Source organism: Leucopleurus acutus (genome assembly GCF_964270905.1).
Source record: "Leucopleurus acutus genome assembly, chromosome: 8".
Taxonomy (NCBI): Eukaryota; Metazoa; Chordata; class Mammalia; order Artiodactyla; family Delphinidae; genus Leucopleurus; species Leucopleurus acutus.
The window spans coordinates 10,775,783-10,800,939 of record NC_139151.1 but is presented as its reverse complement, the minus strand read 5'-3'; the positions used below and the strand labels follow the sequence as shown (position 1 = coordinate 10,800,939).

The 25,157-nt window shown below is 44.3% G+C and overlaps 1 protein-coding gene across 1 annotated transcript in view; it reads right to left on the bottom strand.

Moving 5' to 3' along the window:
• Nucleotides 1-5,971: 5,971 nt before the first annotated feature.
• CLMP (CXADR like cell adhesion molecule) overlaps nucleotides 5,972-25,157 on the bottom strand; it is a gene marked incomplete at its 3' end in the record, with an annotated part of 87,876 nt that continues 68,690 nt past the window's right edge. The window contains exons 2-7 of the mRNA XM_082844669.1: nucleotides 23,477-23,634; nucleotides 9,008-9,209; nucleotides 8,154-8,321; nucleotides 7,559-7,681; nucleotides 6,855-6,996; nucleotides 5,972-6,272 (exon numbers count right to left, since the gene is read on the bottom strand). Coding sequence (XP_082700795.1) covers nucleotides 5,972-6,272; nucleotides 6,855-6,996; nucleotides 7,559-7,681; nucleotides 8,154-8,321; nucleotides 9,008-9,209; nucleotides 23,477-23,634 — 1,094 coding nt within the window. The remainder of the gene's footprint in view (nucleotides 6,273-6,854; nucleotides 6,997-7,558; nucleotides 7,682-8,153; nucleotides 8,322-9,007; nucleotides 9,210-23,476; nucleotides 23,635-25,157) is intronic.

Below are 25,157 nucleotides of genomic sequence, written 5' to 3'. Positions count from 1 at the left end.
CCGTCTCTTATACCCTGCCTCAGAACCTTCCAGAAGGGGCCCGCCCCTGTCAGGGCCCATCACGGCTCTCTCGGCCAATGGGCGCGCGGCCACCTCCGCAAGCCCCAATGACGAACCCGGCTCTACCTTTCGGGCCTCCCCTCTCCCGCCCCAGCCCGCCCCGCCTAGCGATGACGCACTCACCGCAGCGTTCTGGAACTTTCATTCTCGCCCCCGCTGTCCGAAAGGCCCAGGGGAAAGGGAGGGTGGGGCCGACGGAGCCCGCGCGCGGGAGTCCTCAGTCACCCCGGGCGCGGGGGAAGGGCTCGTCTGCCTCTGCGCATGCGCCCCAGAAATCGCAGGCAGGAGGGACGAAGGAGGGGGAGGAAGAGGGGCGGGCCAACTTGGAACCAACCAATGACAGCAGCGCGATCGGCGATCTGGCTCCTGCGGAACCCCCGGAGCGAGAGCGCAGGGCCTGCAGGGAGGGGTCCGGCGCCTGCAGCCCTGGGGAGAAGGCGGAAGTGGAGCGAGGACAAGATGGCCGCGAAGGTGGTTGCGCCCCTCCCCCACCATCCTCTTTCCCCTACTCCCACCCCGGCCTTGTAGATGGTCTTCTAGGCCCTCCGGGATTCCACACACCCACATAGCCAGCGTGGCTCTGTCCTAGGGCTGACCCCGAGCGACGGGGCCGAAGTTTCCGACCCCAGGGCGCTGCGAGGGTAACTTGCCCAGTGGCACCCAGATCTGGGGATGGAAGGAGCCGGCCGGCCGCCGCGGCGTCTCGCTTCTGCGCGGGATACGACAGGTTAGCCGGGCAGGCCCCCGGGACCCTCCGTTCATTGTGGTAGCTGGAGGCCGGCTGACCCCGACGCAGAGTGCGGAGAGGCCCAACTTCTCAACCTCCAGGGTCCCGATGCTGTGTCTGTATCCTTAGCGAAATAGATGGCTAAACTCGCTTCTTGGAGCCCGGATGCCTCCGTCACCCCCCCAGCGCCCACCGAGAACAGACTCGGCTTCTTGGCTCGGCCCCTTCTCCACCCGCCCGGCCCCCCTCACTTCTCAGTTATTTGTTTAAAAAAAAAGAAAAGCTAGGGAGCTCTTTCCTTGTAAGTGAACCAGGCGTAAGGAACCTGGGTTCCGGTAGCCCAGTGTCCTTGATTGAGACTTCCTGAACCTCTTACTTTCAGTAATTTGAGGTAATATCTTTACTGCCTTGACTTTCGGCAAAAACTAAGCGAGAAACCAGGCAGAAGCGCCTTGAGAATATTACTGAACGAGTGGAGTGCACAAAACAGTACCTAGAATTTCAAATTGCGGCGCATGATGCGATGTTTGGGGCCTTGTCATTCTAAGCCTTTCTCAGCACGTTGAATGCTTTCTAGTGAGCGCTTTCAAACAGGCTGGGCAGGTAGTATTCCTATTGAGTAGATGAGTGGGCACAAATAGGGGAAAAGATTTTTTTTAAGACCACCTAGCAGAATTTTTAGTGGCGTGGCTGGAATTAGAAAGGTCTCCAGACTTCGAGAAGGGCCGTCAGACGAGAGATGCCTTGTCCTTGTCCAAGCCAGTAAAGCCTAGAGACAGATTCGAATATTGGATCAAAGGATGTCCTTTCTGTATTTGCCTTCTGGAGGAAAATGTGAGCTTGAGTCCTTGGAGGTATGTACCTAACTTCTCCCCACTTCCCAAGGAGTTCGTTTTATATGATGCTTTCACAGGGTACAAAGTGCTTTCATTTGTTATTTCATTTAATCATCAAAACGATTCTCTGAGAGAGAGATCATTCATTCCTGTGTTAGGAGAGAAATGAGGTTCAGAGATGTTATTTGTGGGAAGTTAAACATCTGGCTGAGCTACAGTAGAACCCAGCTCTTGATTCCAGAATCTTTGGTCTTTTTTTATTAGTAATTTCCTTCCTGAAAACACGTGTAACACGTGTAACTCGAACTGCCGAGAAAGATGTATACTTCTTGCAGTTTTCTTTAGCATCTGCAGACTTCTCTCCCCACCCAGTTTATCGAGTACAATCTCTGAACCACACCCTACATTTTGCAGCTTTTTAAACTAACCTCTGAACTACCTACAAGATTTGAACCGGTGGAAAATAGAACGGGTGCCTAAATCCACGGGTTTGGGGTATCCCACCTAGTAGCAGTATTTACAGAAAGCTAAACAGATAACCTTCTCTTCTGGTCACTTTCAAAACGCGTTCTAGGATTTGAACTATCTTCTTATCGACTAGAATGAGAGTTTATGTGTTATGTATAAAGTTCAGATAATGATAAATGTCTTGTCTCCACCTCTTTAAATGCACAGGGTTTCAAACCCACTCAGGATCTAAAGTTAAAGTTTGGGTGCCTGGGGCTCCAATCCGAGGCCTAGAGTTTCTGACTAGGGAAGAGGGTCATGATTAACATTTTTTGAGTGCTTGTCACAGGCCAAGCACTGTTCTAAGTGCTTTGCATATTATTACCTCATTTAATTCTGTGAAATTTTTTTCAGATTTATTTAAATCTCATAGTGTTTACTTTTCAGATTTCTTTGAACCCCTTAGTGTGTACTTTTTTACTGGCACTTCACCTTGATATAAAATACTGACTTAGTAAATATTTGTTATTTTGATAAAGTCCTTAAGGTCGGAAACTGTCATGAACTTTGTCGTCACTTGGTTTGTCCAGGACTACTTAGTACCTCGCCTTGTGAGAAAAAAGTGCTTGGTATATTTGTGACTGGAATCAATAAATAATAGATCATATTCAGTCTGAGTTCTTCTGTTCTTCAGTTGGCTGCAAGCTAATAAATAAATTTCCAATGCAGGTTATATGAGCTTCAGCCTCTCCTACAGTATCACCTTTACTTATTTATTTTTAAATTGCCGACACAGATGCACCTGTAATAAATACTTGGTTTTTGTGATCAAACACAGTCCCATTTACAAGGCAACTTAGAAGTTAAAATTGAAATATAAACAGCTTAACACGAGAAATGAAGCAGAATTATATATGTCTTTTTCGCAACGGCAGTTTTGAAATTGTTCTTATACAGGGTAACAACAAAGGCATTACTTCATTCTTTTACAGTTCTAAGTTTAGTGTGTGCATTTTATTGAAATGGTTATTTTCTAAACATCCGCATCATTCCATCTGTATCTTCTTCCTACACTTTTTCTTCCACCATCTATTTTATCCTTTTTTGTTTCATATTAAAGAATCAAATTTGTTTGACTTGCAAGGTTAATGGAATATGGTTTGAAACCAGTAGTGGCTCAAACTTTATCTTAAACCCAGAGCCTGTCATATCTGAACCCAAAAGCCTGACTGAAAGAGAAGCACACTATCACTAAGACTTCAGCACCTTATCTCTCAGAATCTTCAATTCCTAGAATTTCTCAGATTTCAGGTAATAATTTGTTTTGTGACATTTTTTGTAGATATCCAGTATGAATGGACTTCCAAAATAATATGGATATTCAATTGGTATTTTAGTCTTCTAATAACTAACCTGTTTAAATAATCAAAACCTTTTCACGCAAAGGGGACTGATTCCTGCTTGCAGAGGCATAGACAGGAAACCTTAGGTTCAAAGGTAATAAATAATGATAAGAGCAAATTTCTAGTGATGGTAGAGCTGCAGCTGCCACAGCATACTCATTTGGCTCAAGTACTCTAGGAATGAGAATTCTCAGAATTACAGAGCAGATGTGTTATGTTGCCTGGACACCATACTACCAGAAGAATAAGGAAGTGGAGGAAGGAGTTCATGTCTTACAATGAGGCAGTGTTAGTATAAGAAGCATTCCAAATGTGCTAGCCCTCTTAAACTAATGGCAGGCATTTTTTACATTACTTCCTCAATGTCTCTTATGTCCCAACTTTTTTTGGGGGGGGGGGCCAGGGGCCACGCCGCGTGGCTTGCGGGATCTTAGTTTCTTGACCAGAGATTGAACCCATGCCCTCAGCAGTGAAAGCATGATGTCCTAACCACTGGACTAACAGGGAATTACCCCCAGTTTTTTTTAGAGGAAGACAAAACTCAAGATGAAACTTTCACTCAAGGATAAAACCCTATTTCTTAAAGGATTTTGGAAGGAAATGCATTTGTACTATGTGAGAATTAGATGTAAAAATGAAAATCAGAAATAGGACAAAATCCCAGATCAACTTTAAGGGCCTGATTCCCATTTTAGGAACAGGGCTTTTATCACCACATTCAGCACTACTTTTTCTTTCCTATAGCCTGCTGCCTTTTTTTTTAAAGACTTTATTTTAATTTATCTATTTATTTGTTTATTTTTACTTTTGCAGGGCCTTAGTTCCCTGACCAGGGCTTGAACCCTCACCCTCGGCAGTGAAAGCGCAGAGTCCTAACCACTGGCCTGCCAGGGAATTCCATGTCCTTTTAATAATAAAAAATATTTTGCTCTACCACTGGTGATCTGTTGACACTTGCTTCAGAGTCTTTGAAGGGCTATTTCAGGTTTAGCATTCTTGCCATAGGATGAATTTGACTAGCAGAGTCATGAAAACTATTAAAAAGACAAGTTGTATTGGAGGCTGCTTTCTTTTTATTTCTCAGACACCTGTCTTCTCCCATGTGTCAGCTCTTCTGAGAGCTATCCTGGTAAATCATTTCTGCTAATTCTTTCCAAGATGCCAACAGTATTTAACAGGCACTAACCTAGATCCCTCCTGCCACCCACTAGTTATCCTCACCATCTCTTCCCTAAATGTTAATATCCTATTCCTTCCAGCCCAGAGCTAGGCTTCCTGAGAGGCTAAACTGGGAAAATACTGAATTTCCTCTGTCTCCACCTCTCAGGAGGGAATGGTGTGGTGTCCATGCAGTGCCATCAGGAAAGGCGGTCAAGTCCCTGAACTTTTTGATAATTTAAGGCCTAGAATCAACAAAAGTCCCAGGTTCACATCTTTCTCCGAAAATGAAAGCAATGGAGGAAGCTCCAAGTTTGGTGCAATGCTGAACTTCTGATGCCACTCCTTGACATATTAAGAGAAAGCTGATCTAATCTCCCTTTTTAGTCTAGTCAGTCTTGAAATCCTGATTTCATATGTTCACTGAAAGAAGAGACTGTGGTTGGATGATCTTCCAGCATTCTGAAAAGCTCTCTTTCTCTAGAAGACTTCTTTCTAAGGAGATTGTTAAATGACACCTAATGATTGTTTTCTTGCTCCAGAGATATCCAGCAGGGAAGTCCTTAGAGACATCCAATTTGAGGGAAAATCCACAATTATTCCAGCATTATATTTCTGATATTTGTCAGTGGCCCTCTGAACATCAAGATGGAAAGCTTTTCAGTCCCTTGTTACACATTTTGGACTCCCTTTTTTTTTAGTTCAATATAAGTAGGAAGATTAGTAATGAACAGAGTGGGAAAATCTCAGTCATTCTCCATCTCCCACTATTTCTCAACTCCTCTTGAAATTAATATCCAAACTTTCTGGTAAATAAAGTCAGGTCAGGATGGAAGAGACTTGTTTCCTTTTTTGGAGTTTTTCATGGTGCAGATAAGTGTGATATAAGGCTGTGGGTTCTGCTTGACTCTGAATAATCATAGCAATCCAGTAGGTTTGCAGAAATGCATAGAAAATTTATGAACAACACCTCATTTCTTAACAGTGGTGGGTCAAAGTGTTGACACGAAACAGCCCAAGTGAGGAATTCTAAGTGTGTTCACTTCCCCTCTCCCCAGCCTTTCTCACCACAGGTCCTGGTCCCCAAATGCACAGATTTGGCCCCCGCTCTGGTCTAAAGGCACAGTGAGATGCCTTTTTGGAGACCATCAGCTTACATCCTTTTCCTTGTTTGGTGTCATATGAGGAAAGTGTTCATTTGAATCTCTCCCATGCAATGGCCACTGCTACTTAAACGACCTCTCGTTTGGTCCGAGGCGGTTGTGTGGCTGGTGACTGGGCATCAATGACGAGAAGAGTCCTGACTCCTGGGAAAGGATGGGAGTCAAGTCCGCTCGAACTCAGACAGTTTGGAAGGCTCTGCTCTGGCTGGGGATCGTGCCAGGAGTGCTCTCTGCTTTGGTCAGGGTAGCGTGGTGGACTTTCTTTGGTTCAGACCCTCTTGCCTCCGGCCCCACGGGACCGTAGGTGTGGGTAGCCAGCCCTGGCCGGGGCGCCGCTTCCGAGGACGGTGTCCGCTGGCTGCGGGAGCCGCTGTTAGCCGTGGAGCGCGTGGAGGAGGAGCCCGAGCGTGAGCTCCGAGAGCCCGAGGAGGAGGAGCTGGGCTTCACAAGGCGGGCTTTCGGGGCTTCGGCATCTTCTCTGAAGAGGAAAAAGAGCAAAGATAGATTTTAGGGCCGCAGGACTGTGAGAGCTTCCGCTGCGCTGCTGCTTTCTGAGGTTGCCCGATCAACTCCTCAAGGTGGAAACCTCGAGCTACCACGTAGGGAAACAGGGACTCCCCCTGCGTCCTGAGCCCTTCCGGCGGGCTTGGGCGGGTGTGCGGCCCCTTGGCCGGGAGGTCCACCCTGTTACTCTGGGGGAATGGGCACCCCCTACTGGATGTCTAGACAGCAGTCCCCTTGACTGGGAGTTTGTCTGCAGAAGCCCTTTCATGGCCCGTAGGCTAGGCCCATTCTCTATTGCATGGCCTTTACAAGTGGAAGGCAATGAGAAGGAACGCAGAGTTTAGCTATTAAGTCCCTGTTGCGGATAGTTTCACAAGAAAGCCAAGGTAAACCAGTCTTCCTGCCCCTAGGCTGGAGCTCCTTACCCACCAGAATAATCCTTTTAACAGATTTAAGGTTAAGAGGAAATGGGACATTTTTGTTGTCACTAGGGAGCTGGGGAGCTGGCAGTAGAAAGGCAGCCTAGGTGAGGAAGGGGATTTTGTGGGAGGTTTACCGGATTTCATTCGGTCTCTCTTCCTCCTCGTATCTCTCTTTGTCTTTCCGTCGGATTAGCAGCCACACCAGGAGGAAAATCAGCAGGGCTCCAGCCACCATACCTGTCACCGCTCCTGCAATCATGCCGATGCTTTGTACATCTGTTTTCTCAGAAACAAAAGCAAAAGTAAAACCAAACATAAGCTAAGCAACACATAGACTTAAAAAACATAAGCTCTGGACAAGATGAGTATTTCCAGATCTTTGTATCTATCTTCCTGAGTTCCCCATATACCCTTTCTTGGTGTATGACTGTCCCTCTTGATATTGAAGGGGAGCAGAATACGACACCCCAAAATATGCCTCGTTGACATTAGGATTATTTTTAGCTGATTATTTTTGAGAAGCAGCAGACACAAGAGAAGCTCTGAAAAGAGTAGACGTCGCCCTTTGTAAGGGTATATCCATAAAGGAAACCTCCATTTGGTTTTGGCCCCTCCTGGACATAATAAATTTCTTTAGGGGGCTGGAAAACTCACACATACTGTAAATACAGAGTTAGCTACAACTGTTGAACAGTCCTTGGTAACTACTGAATTTATTTCAGTGATAGCCATGTTCTTCTGTAGATAAAGATGTTGACCTTACTCTTACTTGTGATTAAAAACATTTTACGCTGAACCACTGCAGAGACAAAACCAAACCAACCCTTTGCGTACTTACACTGAACAGTCACTCGCACCACACAGCTCTCCTTCCCGGCCTCATTGCCCGCTGTGCACTGGTAGAGCCCAGAGGAGGACATGGTGAGATTCTGCAGCAGGACGCGTCCAGGGTGGTTGTAGTCTACACAAGCAGAAAGGTGACTGTAATCCCCTAGTGACAAGGTCTATATTTATCGTTTATTGTGTCACTGACCTAAGATTCTATCAATATAATACAGTTTGGTAAGGATGAGGTGAGAGAATCGATCCCTTTTTGGAATGTGGGAAGAAAGGTGAACATTCCTTTAAACTGCAGTGCATCCTCAAAAGTTACAAAAGATTCTGAACATTTAAGGGATACTAAACACAATAATTAGATATAATGAATTTACAGAGTACATTTATTCCTAATCTCCTTACCACTTTTATTTTTGCCATTTGAGAAAAGAAAAGACAGATTTTTCTGTCCCCGTTTAGGGATGAAAAATGGAAGTTCAAAGAGGTCCAGCAGTGTGTTCAAAGTCACCTTGTGAGTTGCTGACAAAACCAGATTTAGAATTCATGGAGAGAGTACTGTCCTGCTATCTCAATAGACCGGTAGAAAGGTGACTTACCAATCCTAGATTTGGGAGGCAAACGTTCATCCTCTCCCTCCTTTTCCCGGATTCGCTGCCAGTAATACACAATGGGCTTTGTGCCAGAGGATGACTCACACTGTAAAGTCAGGTCACTTCCTTCTGTCAACTCTCCTTCCAATTCACACTTGGGTTTTGATGGTCTCACTGGCAAAAAAAAAAAAAAAAAATCCCCAAACACCCGATTCAGTGGAAGAACTACATCCTGTTGACTTGTTTTTCCACCCATATGGTCAACTTTTGAGTGTGGATTCAATAGTACTTTTTTACCTCGCCATGCTTTACACCACTCTCCAAAATATACCCACTTCCATCCCCTGCACACATATACACCCAACTCCAGCTGTTTCCAGTGGTGCTGTTGTAACTTTTAGAGACTGCCTCAGAAACTCTCTCATCACTTCTCAAAGAAGAGAAACTTATAATTGGAAATTTTAAGAAAGTTGAGTGTGATTTTACTAATACTGAAACAGGGACAGAAGTTCATTAACTTGTAAGCAATTAAGAACTTAGTAGTTCTTGCTATCACAAAACAGAGAAATGGACTTGAAGCAGATCTGAGAGATTTGTTAAGTATGAGGATACTATTTAAACATTAGAGGATATTTAAATTTTGTAATGGGCTACCGTGGAAAACTGTGATTATTTTTTCTTCTTTCATTACGACTAAAATACAAAACATACACACTTCTTCCCAGGGAACTGGACTAGGTGACGTCTGTATAATACGAAGGATTGAACAAGAAGTTTTGTACCAGTGTGACACATTTGCCTATCCGTCACCAAGACCTTATTAATAAGATGTAGGCATTTACGAGGGCACTCTGTCTTACCTAAGACTTTTAAGATGACGTGGCTCCACACATAGCGCCCTGAATTCTTCACCTTGCAGGTGTACCGGCCCTCATCGCTGGGCTTCAGAGGCTCAATCTGCAGGGAAGCATCTCCTGCCAGGAAATTGGAAGCAAAGGCCACTCGGCCCTTCTGTTCCTCAGTCAAGTTATTGTAAACATGACGACTGGAGTAAGTGATCACCTGTGGGACAGACGGAGGCAGACTCAAGTTGTGTGGCTCTCAGCCTTGCCCTCTAGCTGAGGTCAAGATGAAGAAAGGATGGGAATTCCTGGTGGTCCAGTGGTTGGGGCTCTGTGCTTCCACTGCAGGGGGCGCGGGTTCATTGGGGAACTAAGACCCTGCATGCAGCCACGTGGTGCGGCCAAAAAAAAAAAAGACGAGCAAAGGAAAGGAAATGGAACAAAGCAGTCAAGCCTGGGGGTGATTCTAAGAGTCCAAGAGATCTGTTCTAAACAAACCTAAATACACTATGTTTGTCTAGGCCTTCCTTTTTCTAAGAATACGAACACCTCATATTTGTGTAGCATTTTAACTATAAAGTAGTAATTGTTGCATTAAATGCTCAGAACTTTTCTATTTTACAGGTAAGGAATTTTATTAAAAAATTTTTTATATGTGTATTTTTTTATTGAAGTATAGTTGATTTAGAATATCATGTTAGTTTCAGGTGCACAGCACAGCAATTCAGTGATATATATATGTGTATATATATTTATGTATGTGTATATATATACACATATATATACACATATATACATATATGTGTGTATATACACGCATACACACATATACACACATATGCATATGTATACATATACGCATATATACACACATATACATAATACATACATGCACACACATATATGCATATATATACATATACGCATATATACACATATATACATAATACATATATACATACACACATAGATATATACACACATACATGCACACACATATATACATACATACATATATGAATATACATACATACATACACATATATACATACATATATATATACATATATATATAAAATCCTTTTCAGATTCTCTTCCCTTATAGGTTATTACAAAATAGAGTATAGTTCCCTGTGTTATAAGGAATTTTAAATTTGAGTTACAGACTCAGGTTCTCACAGCTGAGTCCAGGAAAGAAGTAAATGCACAGAACGGTCCCCAGAGTTGACTCTGAGGGGAATTGAGAGAATGGAGGCTAAGGAGGGGAGAAGACTTACCTTTCCCCTGCATACCTTCCTCACTTTTGCATTTCCTACCACTTGCACATGATCTGGTCAAAGTACATACACTCCTTGTGTTAAGTGCTTTTACATCTAGTTTATTTCTCACAGTTTTTCCAAGTAGGCGTTATCTATCCCCATTTCACAGGCACATAGCAGAACCAGGATTTGAACACGGCAGTCTAAAGCCATCCAGTTCATTGTTTTGCTTACCACAGTTACCTCTCCTTGTCCCACCTGCACTCATTTCGCTGCTCAGAAACTGCTGTTCCAGAAAGTTTGGAAATGAAGGAGAAAATGTGAAATGAAAAAATGTGTTTTGTTTTTACAAAAGTTTCGAGCCCAGCTGAAGTTAAGGAGTAGAAGTTTATGGTTAAAATCTAGGTTTGATACTGAGGGATTCATTGTTGGCTTTCCTTCTTTGTCTGGCTTCGCTGTGAAGTAGTAAGTTAGGTGGGAAAACATTGTGTCCTTTCCTTCCATAAAATACACGTGAGCTTCATGTCTTTGTTTTCCCTGGTAGGGAGACCAAACTTCAGATTTCCCCAACAGGAAAAAACAATCATGATTTTTACTGGATTTTCATCTGCCTGCAACACCACCTCTAGTTCTTGAAGCTTTTCCTGGTTCTCTTAGTCCATCACCTCCTGGTAATCACGAAAACCATGCTGATCTTGTCTACCAAGACCTCAAGCCATATAACTTCAGTTCTGTCCTCCCCGCCACTTAGCAATCATATTCCTAAAATTACTTGATTTAAACATCAGCAAACATTTATGGAATGACTGCTCCCCATCAGGTCAGGAGGAGGCTATACAGATGAAGTAAAACCCCCTTCTTATCATCGAGTAATTTATAATCTAGCAGGATTAACAAGGAGAGAAATGTAAACATAGAAAAAGGAATGACTAACTTGAAAGAGTATCAAGAGACAATGTCCCAGAAGAGTTGGTGGCATTTGAGTTAGGCTTTGAAAGATGAGTAGACTAAATAAGAGATTAGAGAGGCAGGGAGAAGCCTGCTGGAGGGGGCATGCCAGATACACAGAACAGCACTAAAAAAAGGCCGCAAGCATATGGGAATCCCCCAAGCACATTTCTGGCTGCAGCTGTTCCAAATTGTTTCACTCTACTTTAAGCCCTTAACCCTACTGTCAATCACGTGATGCTCTGCAGCAAGGAAATGCTTTCCTGAAAAGATACGAAGCCATCCAATAAAATGGCCATAAATGCTCTCACCATTATATCAAAACTTTTCAGTATCATCCATTTTGCCCTTACCACCTCTCTGAAAAAAAGTGCTTTCTCCTTTTTCTGCATGTTCTTTTTCTTCAGCAAATATTTATTGAACGCATCTGCCGGGTGCTTTGCTGGGCACTGGAAAACAAGCAGGAAGAAGACACAGTTCCTACCCTGGGGCCTCACAGTTTTGTGGGGGAAAAAAATGGGGGAGCAGCAAGTAAGAAAATTAAGGTAAACACTGTAATCGATAATACACTTAAAACGTTTTCAGTATTCAATTTTGTCCCCTCACTTCAACCAACACCACAGTTGTGATAATTCTGACATCTTTGTCACTATCGCCAACATATTTTTGAGCTCCAGTTTTATATTTCCAGCTACCTGGCCCCTATAGATGTCTGTCTTCTCCAGTCTACCTTACATAATAACGTAAGTTAATGCCAAGTTAATATTAATGTAAAACTCATGCTAGCTCTTTCCCAGATCAAAAGCCTTTCATGGCTCCGCGCCACCTCTGAATGATGACCAGATTCAGACCAGGGCCATCAAAATGATCTCTGCATTACCTTCCCAACCTCGTTTCCTATTTAGTCCCCCTCACATTCTTGAGTGTAGTCGCGGTACATTTCCCTTGCTTTCACGGGAGGTGCGCTTTCTTTATGCTCACATGCCTTTGCCCACTGCATTTTTCCACTTAGAAACTCCCCTTTCTCCATCTCTCCACATAAAGAATCCCTATTCATTCTTTTAAACCCCAAATCAATGTTAATTGCTTATGAAACCTTCCCTGATAGGACACTCAGACTAAGAATGCTGTCATCCATAGCATGTCTTGGCACCATTTTTTTTTTTTTTTTTTTTTTTGCGGTACGCGGACCTCTCACTGTTGTGGCCTCTCCCGTTACGGAGCACAGGCTCTGGATGCGCAGGCCCAGCGGCCATGGCTCAGGGGCCCAGCCGCTCCGCGGCATGTGGGATCCTCCCGGACCGGGGCACGAACCCGCGTCCCCTGCATCGGCAGGCGGACTCTCAACCACTGCGCCACCACGGAAGCCCCCTTGGCAGCATTTTTATGTGAGGAGAAAGTGTGAAAGACAAGACATTGGGCAAACAGGTTGCTGGATCCTCTTTCTATAATTCTGGGCATTGTCTGGGAGATCCTTCAGGCCACTGTGATTTTATGTATGTCTGTTGCCCTCGACTGTCTTTGGCTAGGCAATTTTGCAACCCGGCAATCGTTTATTTAATAAACACTAATTGAAAACATACTCTACACTTGGCACTCTTCTAGAGATGATAACAATACAGAGAAATGAATTTTATAAGTGTTGTCAGGGACCAGGACATGCCACCCCCAAACATGCCACTTTGCATATGCATAAGGATAAGTTTCAGCAGAAGTCACTTAAGCTCCTGAAATCCCTTCTCTGCCCAAAAGCAGAGCCTCGCCAAAGAATCTGTGTCCATAAATCCCCTTTCCCAGGGCAACTCTAACCTTCCCTTCTGGGAGATCAGAGGTGGGCATCACACCCAGACATTGTCACAAACTACCACATCTCCCATCTATTCTTCTAAGGGCCCATTTATCTTTCCAAAAGGTCATTTGCTTTACCATAGGTGCCCTTTCCACCCCTCCCTTCCCACACTAAATTAGGTGTACTCTAACCACCTCTTTGAGTTACTCATTGCTGGGTACTCCCAGGTGTTACTTACACAATGCATGGGTTAATAAAATGTTTGCTTTTTTTCTTATTAACCTGTCTTTTGTCAATCTAACTGACAGTGCCCCAGCCTGAACACCTAGGAGGGTAGAGGAAAAAATATTTTTTTTTTCCTCCCTTACAGTTTTAAAGAACAACTTTTTTTTAAAAAAAAAGGTGAAAAAAAAAAAAGGTGAAATCGCGACTCTCATATACGTAGAAAATAAACACGTATCAAAGATTTTACTTAACTCGTTAATTAATGATGGAACCAGAAAGCTGTTACAACAGGTTCACAGGAGAATTGGACTAAAGAGTTTATATTCTCCTTTGGACAAAAATTCATTTGCATCTCTATGAACAGGAACCATTTCCATCCTATGGATAGGAAGCTTGGCATCACCATCAGCATTCCCCAAGTTAACTTCCATTTCTGCAGAAGTTAATACGTGAGGAAAATTAGACCCTAATTCATCTCCAGAAAACTTGGACTCTAAGCATAAAGCTGATGTTCAGGAGGCACCTCCCTATGGTGTATTGCAGGGAAGGGCCAAGTCTTCAGGCTCGAGTATGGAGAAAGCCACTTTGGTATGACAATGAGGGGAATTAGATCCCTTGAAGGCCATTTCCCGTGCGTTCCCGCTCCCCTACAGCTGCCTCCCTTAGGGCGTGGTCTCCAGGTTCAACTCGCTGAGTCTTTACATTAGAGAACCTGAAAGGTTACTGGGAACAGCACTATGGGGGTGTCTCCTTCTTACTGGGATGAGGGTGGAGGGGGAATTGGGGCAGCTTCGCTAGGACAGCACCATCAGGCTGCTCCCTAAGACTAAGGTGAACTCTTCAAAGACATCTTAAAGCAAATTGGGGGAGTCCCCTAACCACGTGGTCCAGTGGTTAGGACTCTGTGCTTCACTGCAGGGGGCACGGGTTTGATCCCTGGACAGGGAACTAAGATCCCACGTGCCACGTGGCACGGCCAAAAAAATAAAACAAATTGGCAAGCATGGCCAGTTAGAGCATATTTAGGAGAGCGAAGAGAGGGTAGGAGGGAGAGTCATCCATAGGTAAGGCTGGACATGTGACCAAAGGCTGGACTTGAATCTTAAGCTGAAGAGATCCAAGATGACAGTCATTCATTCAACACATTTTGAGCCTCCACTGTGCCAGCACCTTTTTAGGCACTGGGGAAATATCAGGGAACTCAACATGTAAAAATCCAGCCCTTGAGAAGCATATATTCTAGTGATGGAAAACAGACATAGAAGAACATTATATGGGAGACCTGACAGCGTGAAATACTATGACAATACAGAGCGGGGGAGGGGGGTTGTGGGCCAGGAAGACAGACTGCAATTTAAATAAGGTCATCAAGGTAGACCTCACTGGAAGGTGAAATTAGAGCACACACTTGAAGGAGACACAGACTTAGCCTTGGAGTTATCTCGGGGCAGAGAGGCCTAGGCAGAGGAAAGAGCCAGTGCAAAGGCCCTCAGGTGGGAGGGCGCCTGGCATGTTTGAGGAACAGCAGGGAGGCCAGGTAGCTGGAGGACAGCAGATGAAGTCAGGCACTGGGGCCTCATCATGTAGGGCCTCATGGGCCACTGTAAAGATGGCTTTTACTCTGAGGGAAATGGGGGGCCACTAGAGGGCTCTGAGCAGAGGAGTATCAAGACCGATTAATGTTTTGAGAATAGGCTGTAGGAGGCCAAGGGTGGATACAGGAAAACCAGTCAGGAGGCTATTGTAGTGAAGATCCAGGCAAGAGATACGCTGCCTGGAAGGGAAGCAATGGAAGTGATAAGTCATCAGATTCTGAATGGACTTTGAGATAGAACCTACTAGATTTCCCAATAGACTGACTGAGCAACTTATTGAAATGTTTGTGGCATGAGAGTGTGAACTAAAATTCGTATTTATGGCAAGACAAGAACGATTTAAACATAAAGATTCTTCTTTGCCCTTTGCCCCCACCCCGCACCCCGCTCCACATCGTGTGTCTGCATTTTGCATTGACCACACCCCCCATCAGCAGGAATGCCTGCTCAGCTGTAAAAAGCAATTCTCCTAGCCTCAGCAAGACAGCTCCTTAGAGATAATATTCCTTCTTGATCTTATAAAGGGTCACATGACCCACCACGATGGTGCTTAAATCTGAATTATGTAACCTGTTGATCATATGTCATTTAATGTACAGCCCTCTGGCTCAAAAAATGTATATAGGGCTTCCCTGGTGGCATAGTGGTTAAGAATCAGCCTGCCAATGCAGGGGACGCGGGTTCGAGCCCTGGTCCGGGAGGATCCCACATGCTGCGGAGCAACTAAGCCCGTGCGCCACAACTACTGAGCCTGTGCTCTAGAGCCCGCGAGCCACAACTACTGAGCCCGTGTGCCACAACTACTGAAGCCCGCGTGTCTAGAGCCTGTGCTCCGCAACAAGAGAAGCCAGCGCAATGAGAAGCCCGTGCACCACAAGGAAGAGTAGCCTCCGCTCGCTGCGACTAGAGGAAGCCCGTGTGCAGCAACGAAGACCCAACGCAGACAAAAAATAAATAAAAATAAAATAAATAAATACATAAAAAACATTATAAAATGTGTCTTGACTTCTAAGGGGCAGAACAGTTCTCAGAGCTTTCTGAGACGCTCTTCCCGGGTTACAGTCCTCAAACTGGGCTCAAATAAAATTTTCCAATTCTTTCTTAGATTGACTGATTAATTTTTCATCGGCAAGAGAAAGAGGAGTCCAGGACTACTCCCAGGTTTTTGGCATGAGTCCATGCAGGGAGAGAACTGCCCTCGACCAAGAGAGGGAAGACTGCACAGAGCAGGTTTGGGGTCAGAGCATGAGGAGTGGGGAGGGGTCAGGAGTTTAGTTTTGGACTTACTCCATTTGAGGTACCTGCTGGACACCCAAAGGAGGTGTGGAGGAAGCAGCTGCATACTTGTGAGTCTTCTGTGCCGGGGTGAGGCCTGGACCGGAAATAGGCATTTAGGAATGACAAGCATGTGGTTGGTGTTTAAAGCCAGGAGACTGGGTAGGATCGCTGAAAGCATGAATAAGAGACCAGGAACACAGAAGGGAGAATGAGGCTATTCATATAGTGGATATGGAAACACAAGAACGAGAACTCCAGTAAAATACCAACAACCTCAGAGTAAAACGAATGACTGTCATCTTGGATTGCTTAATATACAAGTCCCGCCTCACCTCTGGATGACAGCTCGTCTTCCTCCCACCCTCTCTTCCTAGAGGCTCTCTGAGTCACTGGTGAAGTCTCAGTGAGACCACAGACCAGGAGGAGGCCTTGGAGGCATGGGGGCGGGGAAACAGCCAACTGGAGAGCTAATTCTCCTCATTGTCATACCAGTAGAGGCTCTCTCCCTACTCCAGCCTGAAAACTGCCACCTGCACAACTTACCCTCTAGGGAGGTGCCTCCTGAACACCGTCTTCAAGCTGAGGAACATTCCAGAAAGTACAGGAAATGCATGGGGAGGGGCAGAGGGCTTTAACTCTAGGAACCTTGGGTTCAGATCCGAGCCCTGAAATCTATCGGGCAAGTCCTTCATGTTTGCAAGTCCGAAAGGTTTAGAGTCCAAGTTTTCTGGAGATGAAGTAAGGTCTCATGTTCCTCACATATTAAAAGAAAACTACTGTAACAATCCTTACCCTACCGACTTCACAGGCTTATAGGAAGAATTAAATTTAAGATGGGAGTTCCCTGGTGGCCGAGTGGTTAGGATTCTGGGCTTTCACTGCCATGGCCCAGGTTCAATCCCTAGTCGGGGAACTGAGATCCCGCAAGCCATGTGGCGTGGACAAAAAAAAAAAAAAAAAAAGTTTAAGAGACGACGTTTGAGAATGGGCACAATTCCTTCCCTCGATAACCATTTAGCAACTCCTCTGCCAGCACAGTGCTTGGCTCTGAGATCAAGCATGTGAATTAGATGTAGACACGAAAATCCACCAACACAATGCAATACACCCACTCAGGGTTTTTTGTTTTTATTTAACAAACACGTATGTGGTATTTATTTTGTGCTGGGCACTGTTCTAAACACTTAACAAATATTAACTCCTTGCATTCAAGAAAAATTAAAAAAAGGCAGCAATATACAGTGAAAAGTTTAAGACAAGATGAAGGAGATTAAGGAAGTAGGCTCTCCCGTACACTGCTTAGATTTAAGGCCTTTCTTTTGTTTAATAAATATCTGTAGAGTGCCTTCCATGGGGTGGGTACATATATCTTTAACCCGAAACTGGGGCCCTGCAGTTGAATCCTGCTAGAATGGGGTAGTTCTTTTGGGCCCTCCTGTAGTTGCTAATTAATAACTGCATTTCCCACTGAGGCTGGGCATCCCAGGGAGGAGTTCTTAGGACCCGGGAGAGGTTTCTATCCTATTCTTATCCCTTAAAAGGCAACCAGCCTCATGTGCCAGGAGGTGGCCAGCAACATTTCTGAATCATTTCTTCATCCCACCTCACTACTTTTTGTTTTTCTCCCAATCAGATAAAACCTATGAACTCTGACCCAGAAAAATGTACATGACATCTTATTTTGCAGATAATTCCTTAGGGTTCCTGGTGTTCAACTTAAAGCCCTGTGCCTTAGACCCAGACCAGGAGGAGCTAGGACCACATCCTCCCCATATTGTACTTGTTCGTTTTAAATGTTCGCAGGGTTTTCTTGCCTCACCTCCTGTTGCGCTCCATGGGAAGAACAGGTTTCTTACAGGGCAGAGGAGCTGCCATAGAAATGCCAAACCAGTGGGACAGTGGGGAGAGGATGAAACACATTAGCAACAGGAAAAAAGTGGAAGCTTTAGCGCTCACCTCCTCTCTAAGAGGGAGTAGCGGGGGCTGATGTTTGGAGATAGAACAAGTAAGCGTGGAACACTTACTAGGCACTCGATGTTATTTTCTCTCTTTCTGACTTTTTCATATTTGTGTACATTTATGTAGGTGCACATCACCTATGTGCTTCCTAAGAAGAACAAAGAGACTCTAAACCTAGAAATCAGTACGGAGCTGGGTGATTTTTAGGGACTTTTGGGTTTTGTGGGCTGTGGGAGGTTGGTGACCCTTTGTGGTCTAGGGAATTTCTTCCTTGTTCATTTTAGTATCTGGACTAATATCAGGAGATACATTTGTCTCAAAAGGTACTTTTGACTTCGGAGAGCCTTAGGAGGTGTGGTCCAGAGTTGAATCTGACTGCTTTGGACTGTCAGAAGTTCACTACCGTAGGAGCTTTGTAACGTTTTGAACAGGCGCACACTAAGAAATACATTTTTCTTCCTGACCCAGCACACACAGAGCGTATGCACATATAACTGAAACATAAGTTTCATGAAACAGTGTACGTGCCACATGCCCTGATACTTTCTAGTCTGTGTTAAAACAAAATGTCTTGTTGCTTAGGATCCACTACTGAGTCCTAATTTTGAGAAACGCTACTGGCTGGGAAGTCGGTAGTCCTCTATTCCAATGAGAGTTCCTCCACCTACAGCTGTGTGCCTGGGCTCAACTAATGAACTTCTCTAAACCTTAAGGTCCTCAACTGTCACACAGGGACAAGCCACTTCATAGGACTTTTGTGGGATGAGACAGTAAGCGTTCATGATCACTTTTATTAGGCAGATTCTGGGTTCAAGGAAGCCCCTAAGGTTTCCAAACTGTTCAGCCCATTCATTCCATTCATTTCTATAGTGAAGCTCTCCTGGCTAAAAGCCTCCGTTGTTTCCCATCACCTGTGAATGCTGTGGTCTAGGGTTTGACCCTCTGAATGTGGCCCCTAAGGCTAGTGCAGCCTGGACCACACCTCAGCTTTGACCCCTGCCCTCACATCTCTGAATAGCCTAGTCCCCAAACTTGAGTCCCTTGATTCCGAACAACGTCCTCTGTTGTGTCTTTGTCTTGAAGCATACAGTCTTCTCCTTCTGAAATGCCTCTCCTTTTATTTTTACCTAAACAACACCTACACAGGTCTCAGGATCAAGCTGAGGGTCACCTTCTTGTATACAGGCTTTCCCGGTATATTGCTTTTCCCTCCCTTTCCCCCAAATCCCGTCCTAATATTAAATGAAGAAAAAAGAGATAACTACAGGTAAGTATTTAACATCTTTGGGAAGCAGAGATTATGCAACTTCAAAATAATTTTTTTTTTGGCCACGCCACCCAGCTTGCAGGATCTTAGTTCCCAGATCAGGGATCGAACCGTTTCCTCAGCAGTGAAAGCGCAGAGTCCTAACCACTGGACAGCCAGGGAATTCCCCCAAAATAATATTAATAGGGACTTTTCCGGTGGCTCAGTGGTTAAGAGTCTGCCTGCCAATGCCTGCCTGGTCCGGGAAGATCCCACATGCCGCAGAGCAACTAAACCCATGAGCCACAACTACTGAGCCTGTGTTCTAGAGCCCGCGAGTCACAACTACTAAGCCCGTGTGCCAAGCCCGTGTGCCACAACTACGGAAGCCCGCGTGCCTAGAGCCCGTGCTCTGCAATAAGAGAAGCCACAGCAATGAGAAGCCCACGCACCTCAACGAAGCGTAGCGCCCACTCGCCGCAGCCAGAGAAAGCCCACGTGCAGCAAGGAAGACCCAACGCAGCCAAAAATAAATAAATTTATTAAAAAAAAATCTTAATATAATTAAATAACCCTTATTTAATATGAGAATTTCACAACACTTCTGACATGGGTTGGGGCTCAGTTACAGCCTTGCAATTTGACTCTTTTTTTTTTGTTCAGACACACACTGAATCTCAGATGCTTGTGTGCCTCTCCGTTTCATTTTGTTTTTTAATTCTAGGGGATGTAGTGCTGAGACTAAGCCATGGATCAATAGGGGTGTGATGGGAGAACAGTGAATAAATTTAATCCTTCTGCAAACAAACAAATTAAATATATGAATCGCAGCTGTTGTAGGGCTGTTTGTCTTATGACATTCCTGGTGGACCTGCTCCGGATGCATTTTTAGGGAAAGAAGGCAGGACAATTTGTTAGGACTCCAGTGGAACAGCGCAACTTTCTGGCAGTTGCTCTGCTGTGCCAGGCCCTATGTAGCAGTTGCGAAACTGCCTTGAAGGAGATGGACGTAGACCCCTCTCTCTATGTTTTAGATCAGGATTTTTCTTGCTTAAAGCCAAAGAGAAAGGGGAAAGGGTGAAAGAGTGGCCAAGAGGGTTGGCATGGGAATTGGAACACTTCTGTCCTGATTTCTCCAACTGAAAAATAGAGGGGAAATGTTGTGAGTTCCTGACTGACCTTGGGGGAGGTGAGCACTCTTACTTTGGAAATTCTACCGTGTTTCCATCCTAGAACCAGGAGGAAAGCTCCAGGTTTCTAGTGGCCACGCTCTCTAGGTTGAAATTCAAATATTCCTAAATGTTCCCTGCACATCTGAGAATCCTAGACAAGAGGGATGAAAGTGTTTCTGCTCAGATTGAAAGGCAAAGCTAAGCTTGGGATATAGGTCATTGGTTAGCCTCACATCCGGGAATTCCCTGGTGGTCCAGTGGTTAGGTCTCTGAACTTCCACTGCAGGGGGCACCGGTTCAATCCCTGGTTGGGGAACTAAGATCCTGCAAGCCGTGCAGTGCGGCCAAAAAAAAAAAAAAAGAAAAAGAAGCACTGCGTCTGTTCCAACCCTTCCTGTATTTTCTTCCTTGGTCCCCCTTACTCTCACTCCCAACCCCCTGGCAATTAACCAGCTCTGGCAACGGCACCCACTGCTTGGTATCCCAACTCTCCATGACTGTAGTTTAAGCCCTTATCGTATAGCTGGAAACTGTTCAACTGACCTTGTTTCTACTGGAGTCCCGCTTAGATCAGCCTCACAGAGCCAGAATGCATACTCTAAAATGCAAAGATGCCCTTTTCACTCTTAAAAGCCTTCAAGAACGCCATGACCTTGTAGGGAAAATTCTCAGCTCCCTGGTATGCGAGACAAGACCTTTCAGTTTCTGGTCCTGCAACCCCACAGGCTCACACTTGCACTCCTTGAGAAGCACACCTTGACCTCTCCCCTCCTTCAAAGGCTCTCAGCCAGCGGCTCCTCCTTTGTTTTCCTCTAGAACACTCTGCTTATCTCTATCATGATATGTATCTCTTGAAGTAGCTCCTTTATGAGAGAGGGTATGTGTGTTTAGTGGGAATCCAATATTTATTATATTTAAGTAAACTGATTTTTGATATTTCAGAACTTCCAATAGTGCTCAGCTTTTTCCAGCAACAGAGTCTCTGCATAATTAATTCTGTCTGGAATAATTTTCTCCCCATATTCTCCTTATTTCCTATATAGCAGCACATTTTCTAATTTCAAATTATTTATGAAGGTGACATAGCTAGTGGTTAAGAGCCCAGGTACCGATGTCAGCGTGCCCAATTTCAAAAATGGTGACTTTAAGCAATTTTCTCACTTTGTATGTGTATATGCACGTGCCTTAGTTCCTTATTTGTGAAATGGCACCAATAATCCTGGTTATGAGGAATAAGTTAAGTGAGATAGTATGCGCTAAACATCTGTGCCTGGCATGTAGCTAATATTTATTGCTCGGTCTTTAAAAAAAATTTCTTGGGGGAGATTGGGACTGACATATATACACTAATATGTATAAAATAGATAACTAATAAGACCCTGCTGTATAAAAAAATAAAATAAAATAAATTTTAAAAAATGTTTTTAAATTATTGGATGACATTTCGCTTTAAGCTCCAAGAAGGCAGGGATGCTGCTGTCTTCTTCACTATTGTACCCCAGTGCCTACCGTAGCATACAGTAAGTGCAAAATAAATTCATGCCATGTGAATGACTGAATAAATGGCAATCCTTACTTCAGAGCATTCACTGAAGATAAGTAGGGAACTGTGCCTGCTTATCAGAGTGATAACAGAAGCCGTATCAGTGGCCTTCTTTAATCAACCCTTATGTTCACTTGGCTAGATAACCAAGCAACTCTTTTTTTCTTTAGTTTAAATGAAATCCCTTGGGTGAAAGTTAGATGAGTGGTGTCATTCTTGGATTTTTATTAGAGGAACATGGCCTCTTATTTACTTCCTTCAGAACTGAGAGTATCATGTCTAGGGTTGATTATGAAATTGTTGGAATAAACATGCACAGGTTAAGGTGACCTTGCTCTCGAGAGAACAGAGTGAGTCTTGGGATGATGTACTGTGAGAACAAAATGACAAGCAGTATCAAAATAACGAGGTAATGTAGGCAGCTCTGTAAGCAAGTTAAACTCCGACCGTGATCCTGGATTTTCTTTTCAGCGAAAACCTTTGCTTCTCCCTGCATAAACCACCTTATGAAATTAGTAGTATAGACAGAGGAGAGGAAAGGACAACTTTGCACTTTTTGTAGGGAAAGAAGTAAAGTTCTGAAAACGAAGCAAAGTCTAAAGTCAGCTTCCTAGGTTACAGTTTTTTGTTTGCCTGTTTGTTTTTTTAAAATCACAAGACTTTCAACAAAAAGATTTTTAAAAATAAGCCAATGGGTAAAGGGAGTAAGAATAGTTATGCTAGAAAACCTAGGTTGAGGCAAGGTACAGTGGCTGAGTGCAGCCAAGGCAGAAAGGATGGTAACAACAGGATACCTACTTCTCATTCTCTAATGAAGACCAGACCAGGGGGTCACCAGGAGCAGAGAGTGACAAGTTCTGTTCACACCGCCAGAAGTTTGTAGAAACCAATGGACCACCCTGGTGGTCCTACAGAACCTGAGCACTGCAGACCCAGGGCCAGCTCCTTTGTTTTCCAACTCTAGAACCAGTACCAGTTCTTTTGCTAACCAGTTATACATGTGTTAAACATTTCCATTTATGTCCTGTACTTGTTCCTCTGTATCCTATATTGTTTATCATATTACACAATCTTAGAGTTCAGAAGGCATGAGTGCGCAAAGCTTAAGCATCGGCAGGTGGGGACGGTTTCAGAGGAGAAAGAGGAGCAAGATTCCCAGTGCAGGTGTGGCTCTGGCCCATCAACCAGGCAATCAAGCTACTTCATCCTAGCCCCCTTCATAGGAAAGACCCTACTAGGGCAGCTTCCCTCCTTCGGCAAATGATAGATGGCTTTCTCGTAGTTCTTGCTTGCCCAGGAAACATAGAATCTCTTATCCTCACAACCCAGTACCCTTTCTTGTTTATAGTTTTGCATCTGGAAGACTCTAGCCTTTTTCTAGCTAGAAAAGCAGTTCTAGCCCTTTCTGACACAAGGAGAAAGGCCAGGGAGGATGGGGGAGAGGAGGCGGGGCTCTAGCCGGCGCACACTCACCACTTTTTGGTTCCCTTCATGATCGGTGAGCAGCCATTCGATATCCAGGGTGTCTTTTTCTGGGAGCCCCAGTTGATGGTGACAGGGCAAAGTGACCTTTTCCTCTGCCACTCTCTTGATCTCAGTGTGAGTCCCCAAGGTTCCAACATAGTAGGAAACTGGAAGAGGAAAACCTCTGATGAATCACGCAGAAACTGGATGGCAACGTGCAGGAAGCAAATATTACAACTAATAGTTATTGGATGTTTCTGTGGGCAAGGGGCGAGTCAAAGTGTTGGAAGAATCCTGGACCAGAAGTAATGGAAGTCCTGGGTCTCACACTGGCTCCTCCATATTAATTGAATTCATCATATCTTCCTTAACCCCCCAAATTACAGTCCAACTAATGCCCACCTTTCCTACCTTACTGGGTTTTTAGGAACAATGAAATAACTCAGGTCAACAACAGCTTTGTCTTTTGACCTTTCTCTCCTCTACTAGCAAAGGCCTCCAAAAGAACGGAACTTAAAAGGGAAGGCAGGGTTGGCCTCCTCCCAGAACAGGCTCCAGATACCGGTTCACTCCTGAGAATCTTCTTAAGGTCAGGCTGCCCTCACAGAACTCTGAGTAAGTGCAGCATTGCCTCTGGGAACAAGTGGGCTCTTACAGGCAGTCCCTGCTCCCTTGATGGACACACATTCTCCTACCTTGCCACCCCCGCCAACTTCTCTCTTTCATTCTCTGTAGTTTCTTTCTTTTTTTTAAATTGAGTTATAATTGATATAATATTCTACATAAGTTACAGGTGTTCAATATAGTGATTCACAATTTTTAAATGTTATACTTCATTTATAGTTATTATAAAATATTGGCTATATTCCCCACGTTGTACAGTATGTCCTTGTAGTTTATTTTATACATGATGGTTTATACCTCTTAGTCCCCTACCCTTTTATTTTCTCTGTAGTTTCGTATCATAGGGCTTCAAAATATCAAGCAGCACTTTCTATCCAAAGCAGAATTCCAAGTTACCACATTTGGATCCTGTCCCTTCATCCATCCAATATTCCTCTGGCCAACAGGAATTCAGTTCCACTTTTGCTTTCTTTAACTGTCATCTTTTTCCAGGAATGGTATGGTGTCAGCAACTTTACAGCCCAAGTTCACCTTCTCTCCTTCCTATTCATCTCTTAGTACCTGAGTTTTTTTTTTTTTAACTTTTTGGCTGCACCACACGGCATGTGGGATCTTAGCTCCCCAACCAGGGATCGAACCTGCGCCCCCCTGCAGTGGAAGCTCGGAGTCTTAACTGCTGGACCTCCAGGGACGTCTCTCTTAGTACATGACTATTAAATCTACAGTATTGATGACCGATAAATTGATATGATGAAACCTCACCTGATTCTAGGTATGTGTCTGGCATTCAAGGTGTGCTTTAGCTCTGATCCTCCTTTATCTCCTTACACAGTGATAAAGCAGCTCAGTGTCAAAAATGACCTCTTTCAAGCCATTCACGATGGAACAGAATCACACAGCCTCTAAGATGGAACAGCCCCCAGTGCCAGGGCTTGTGTGAAGCCCTCTCGCTGGCAGAGAACTCACTTTGTCACTTTAGAAGGGTGTTAAGCACTAAAGACCAAGAGTCGTGACCAACAGAAGCATATAAACTACCTCTCTCATTCCCTGTTCATTTCCCCAAATT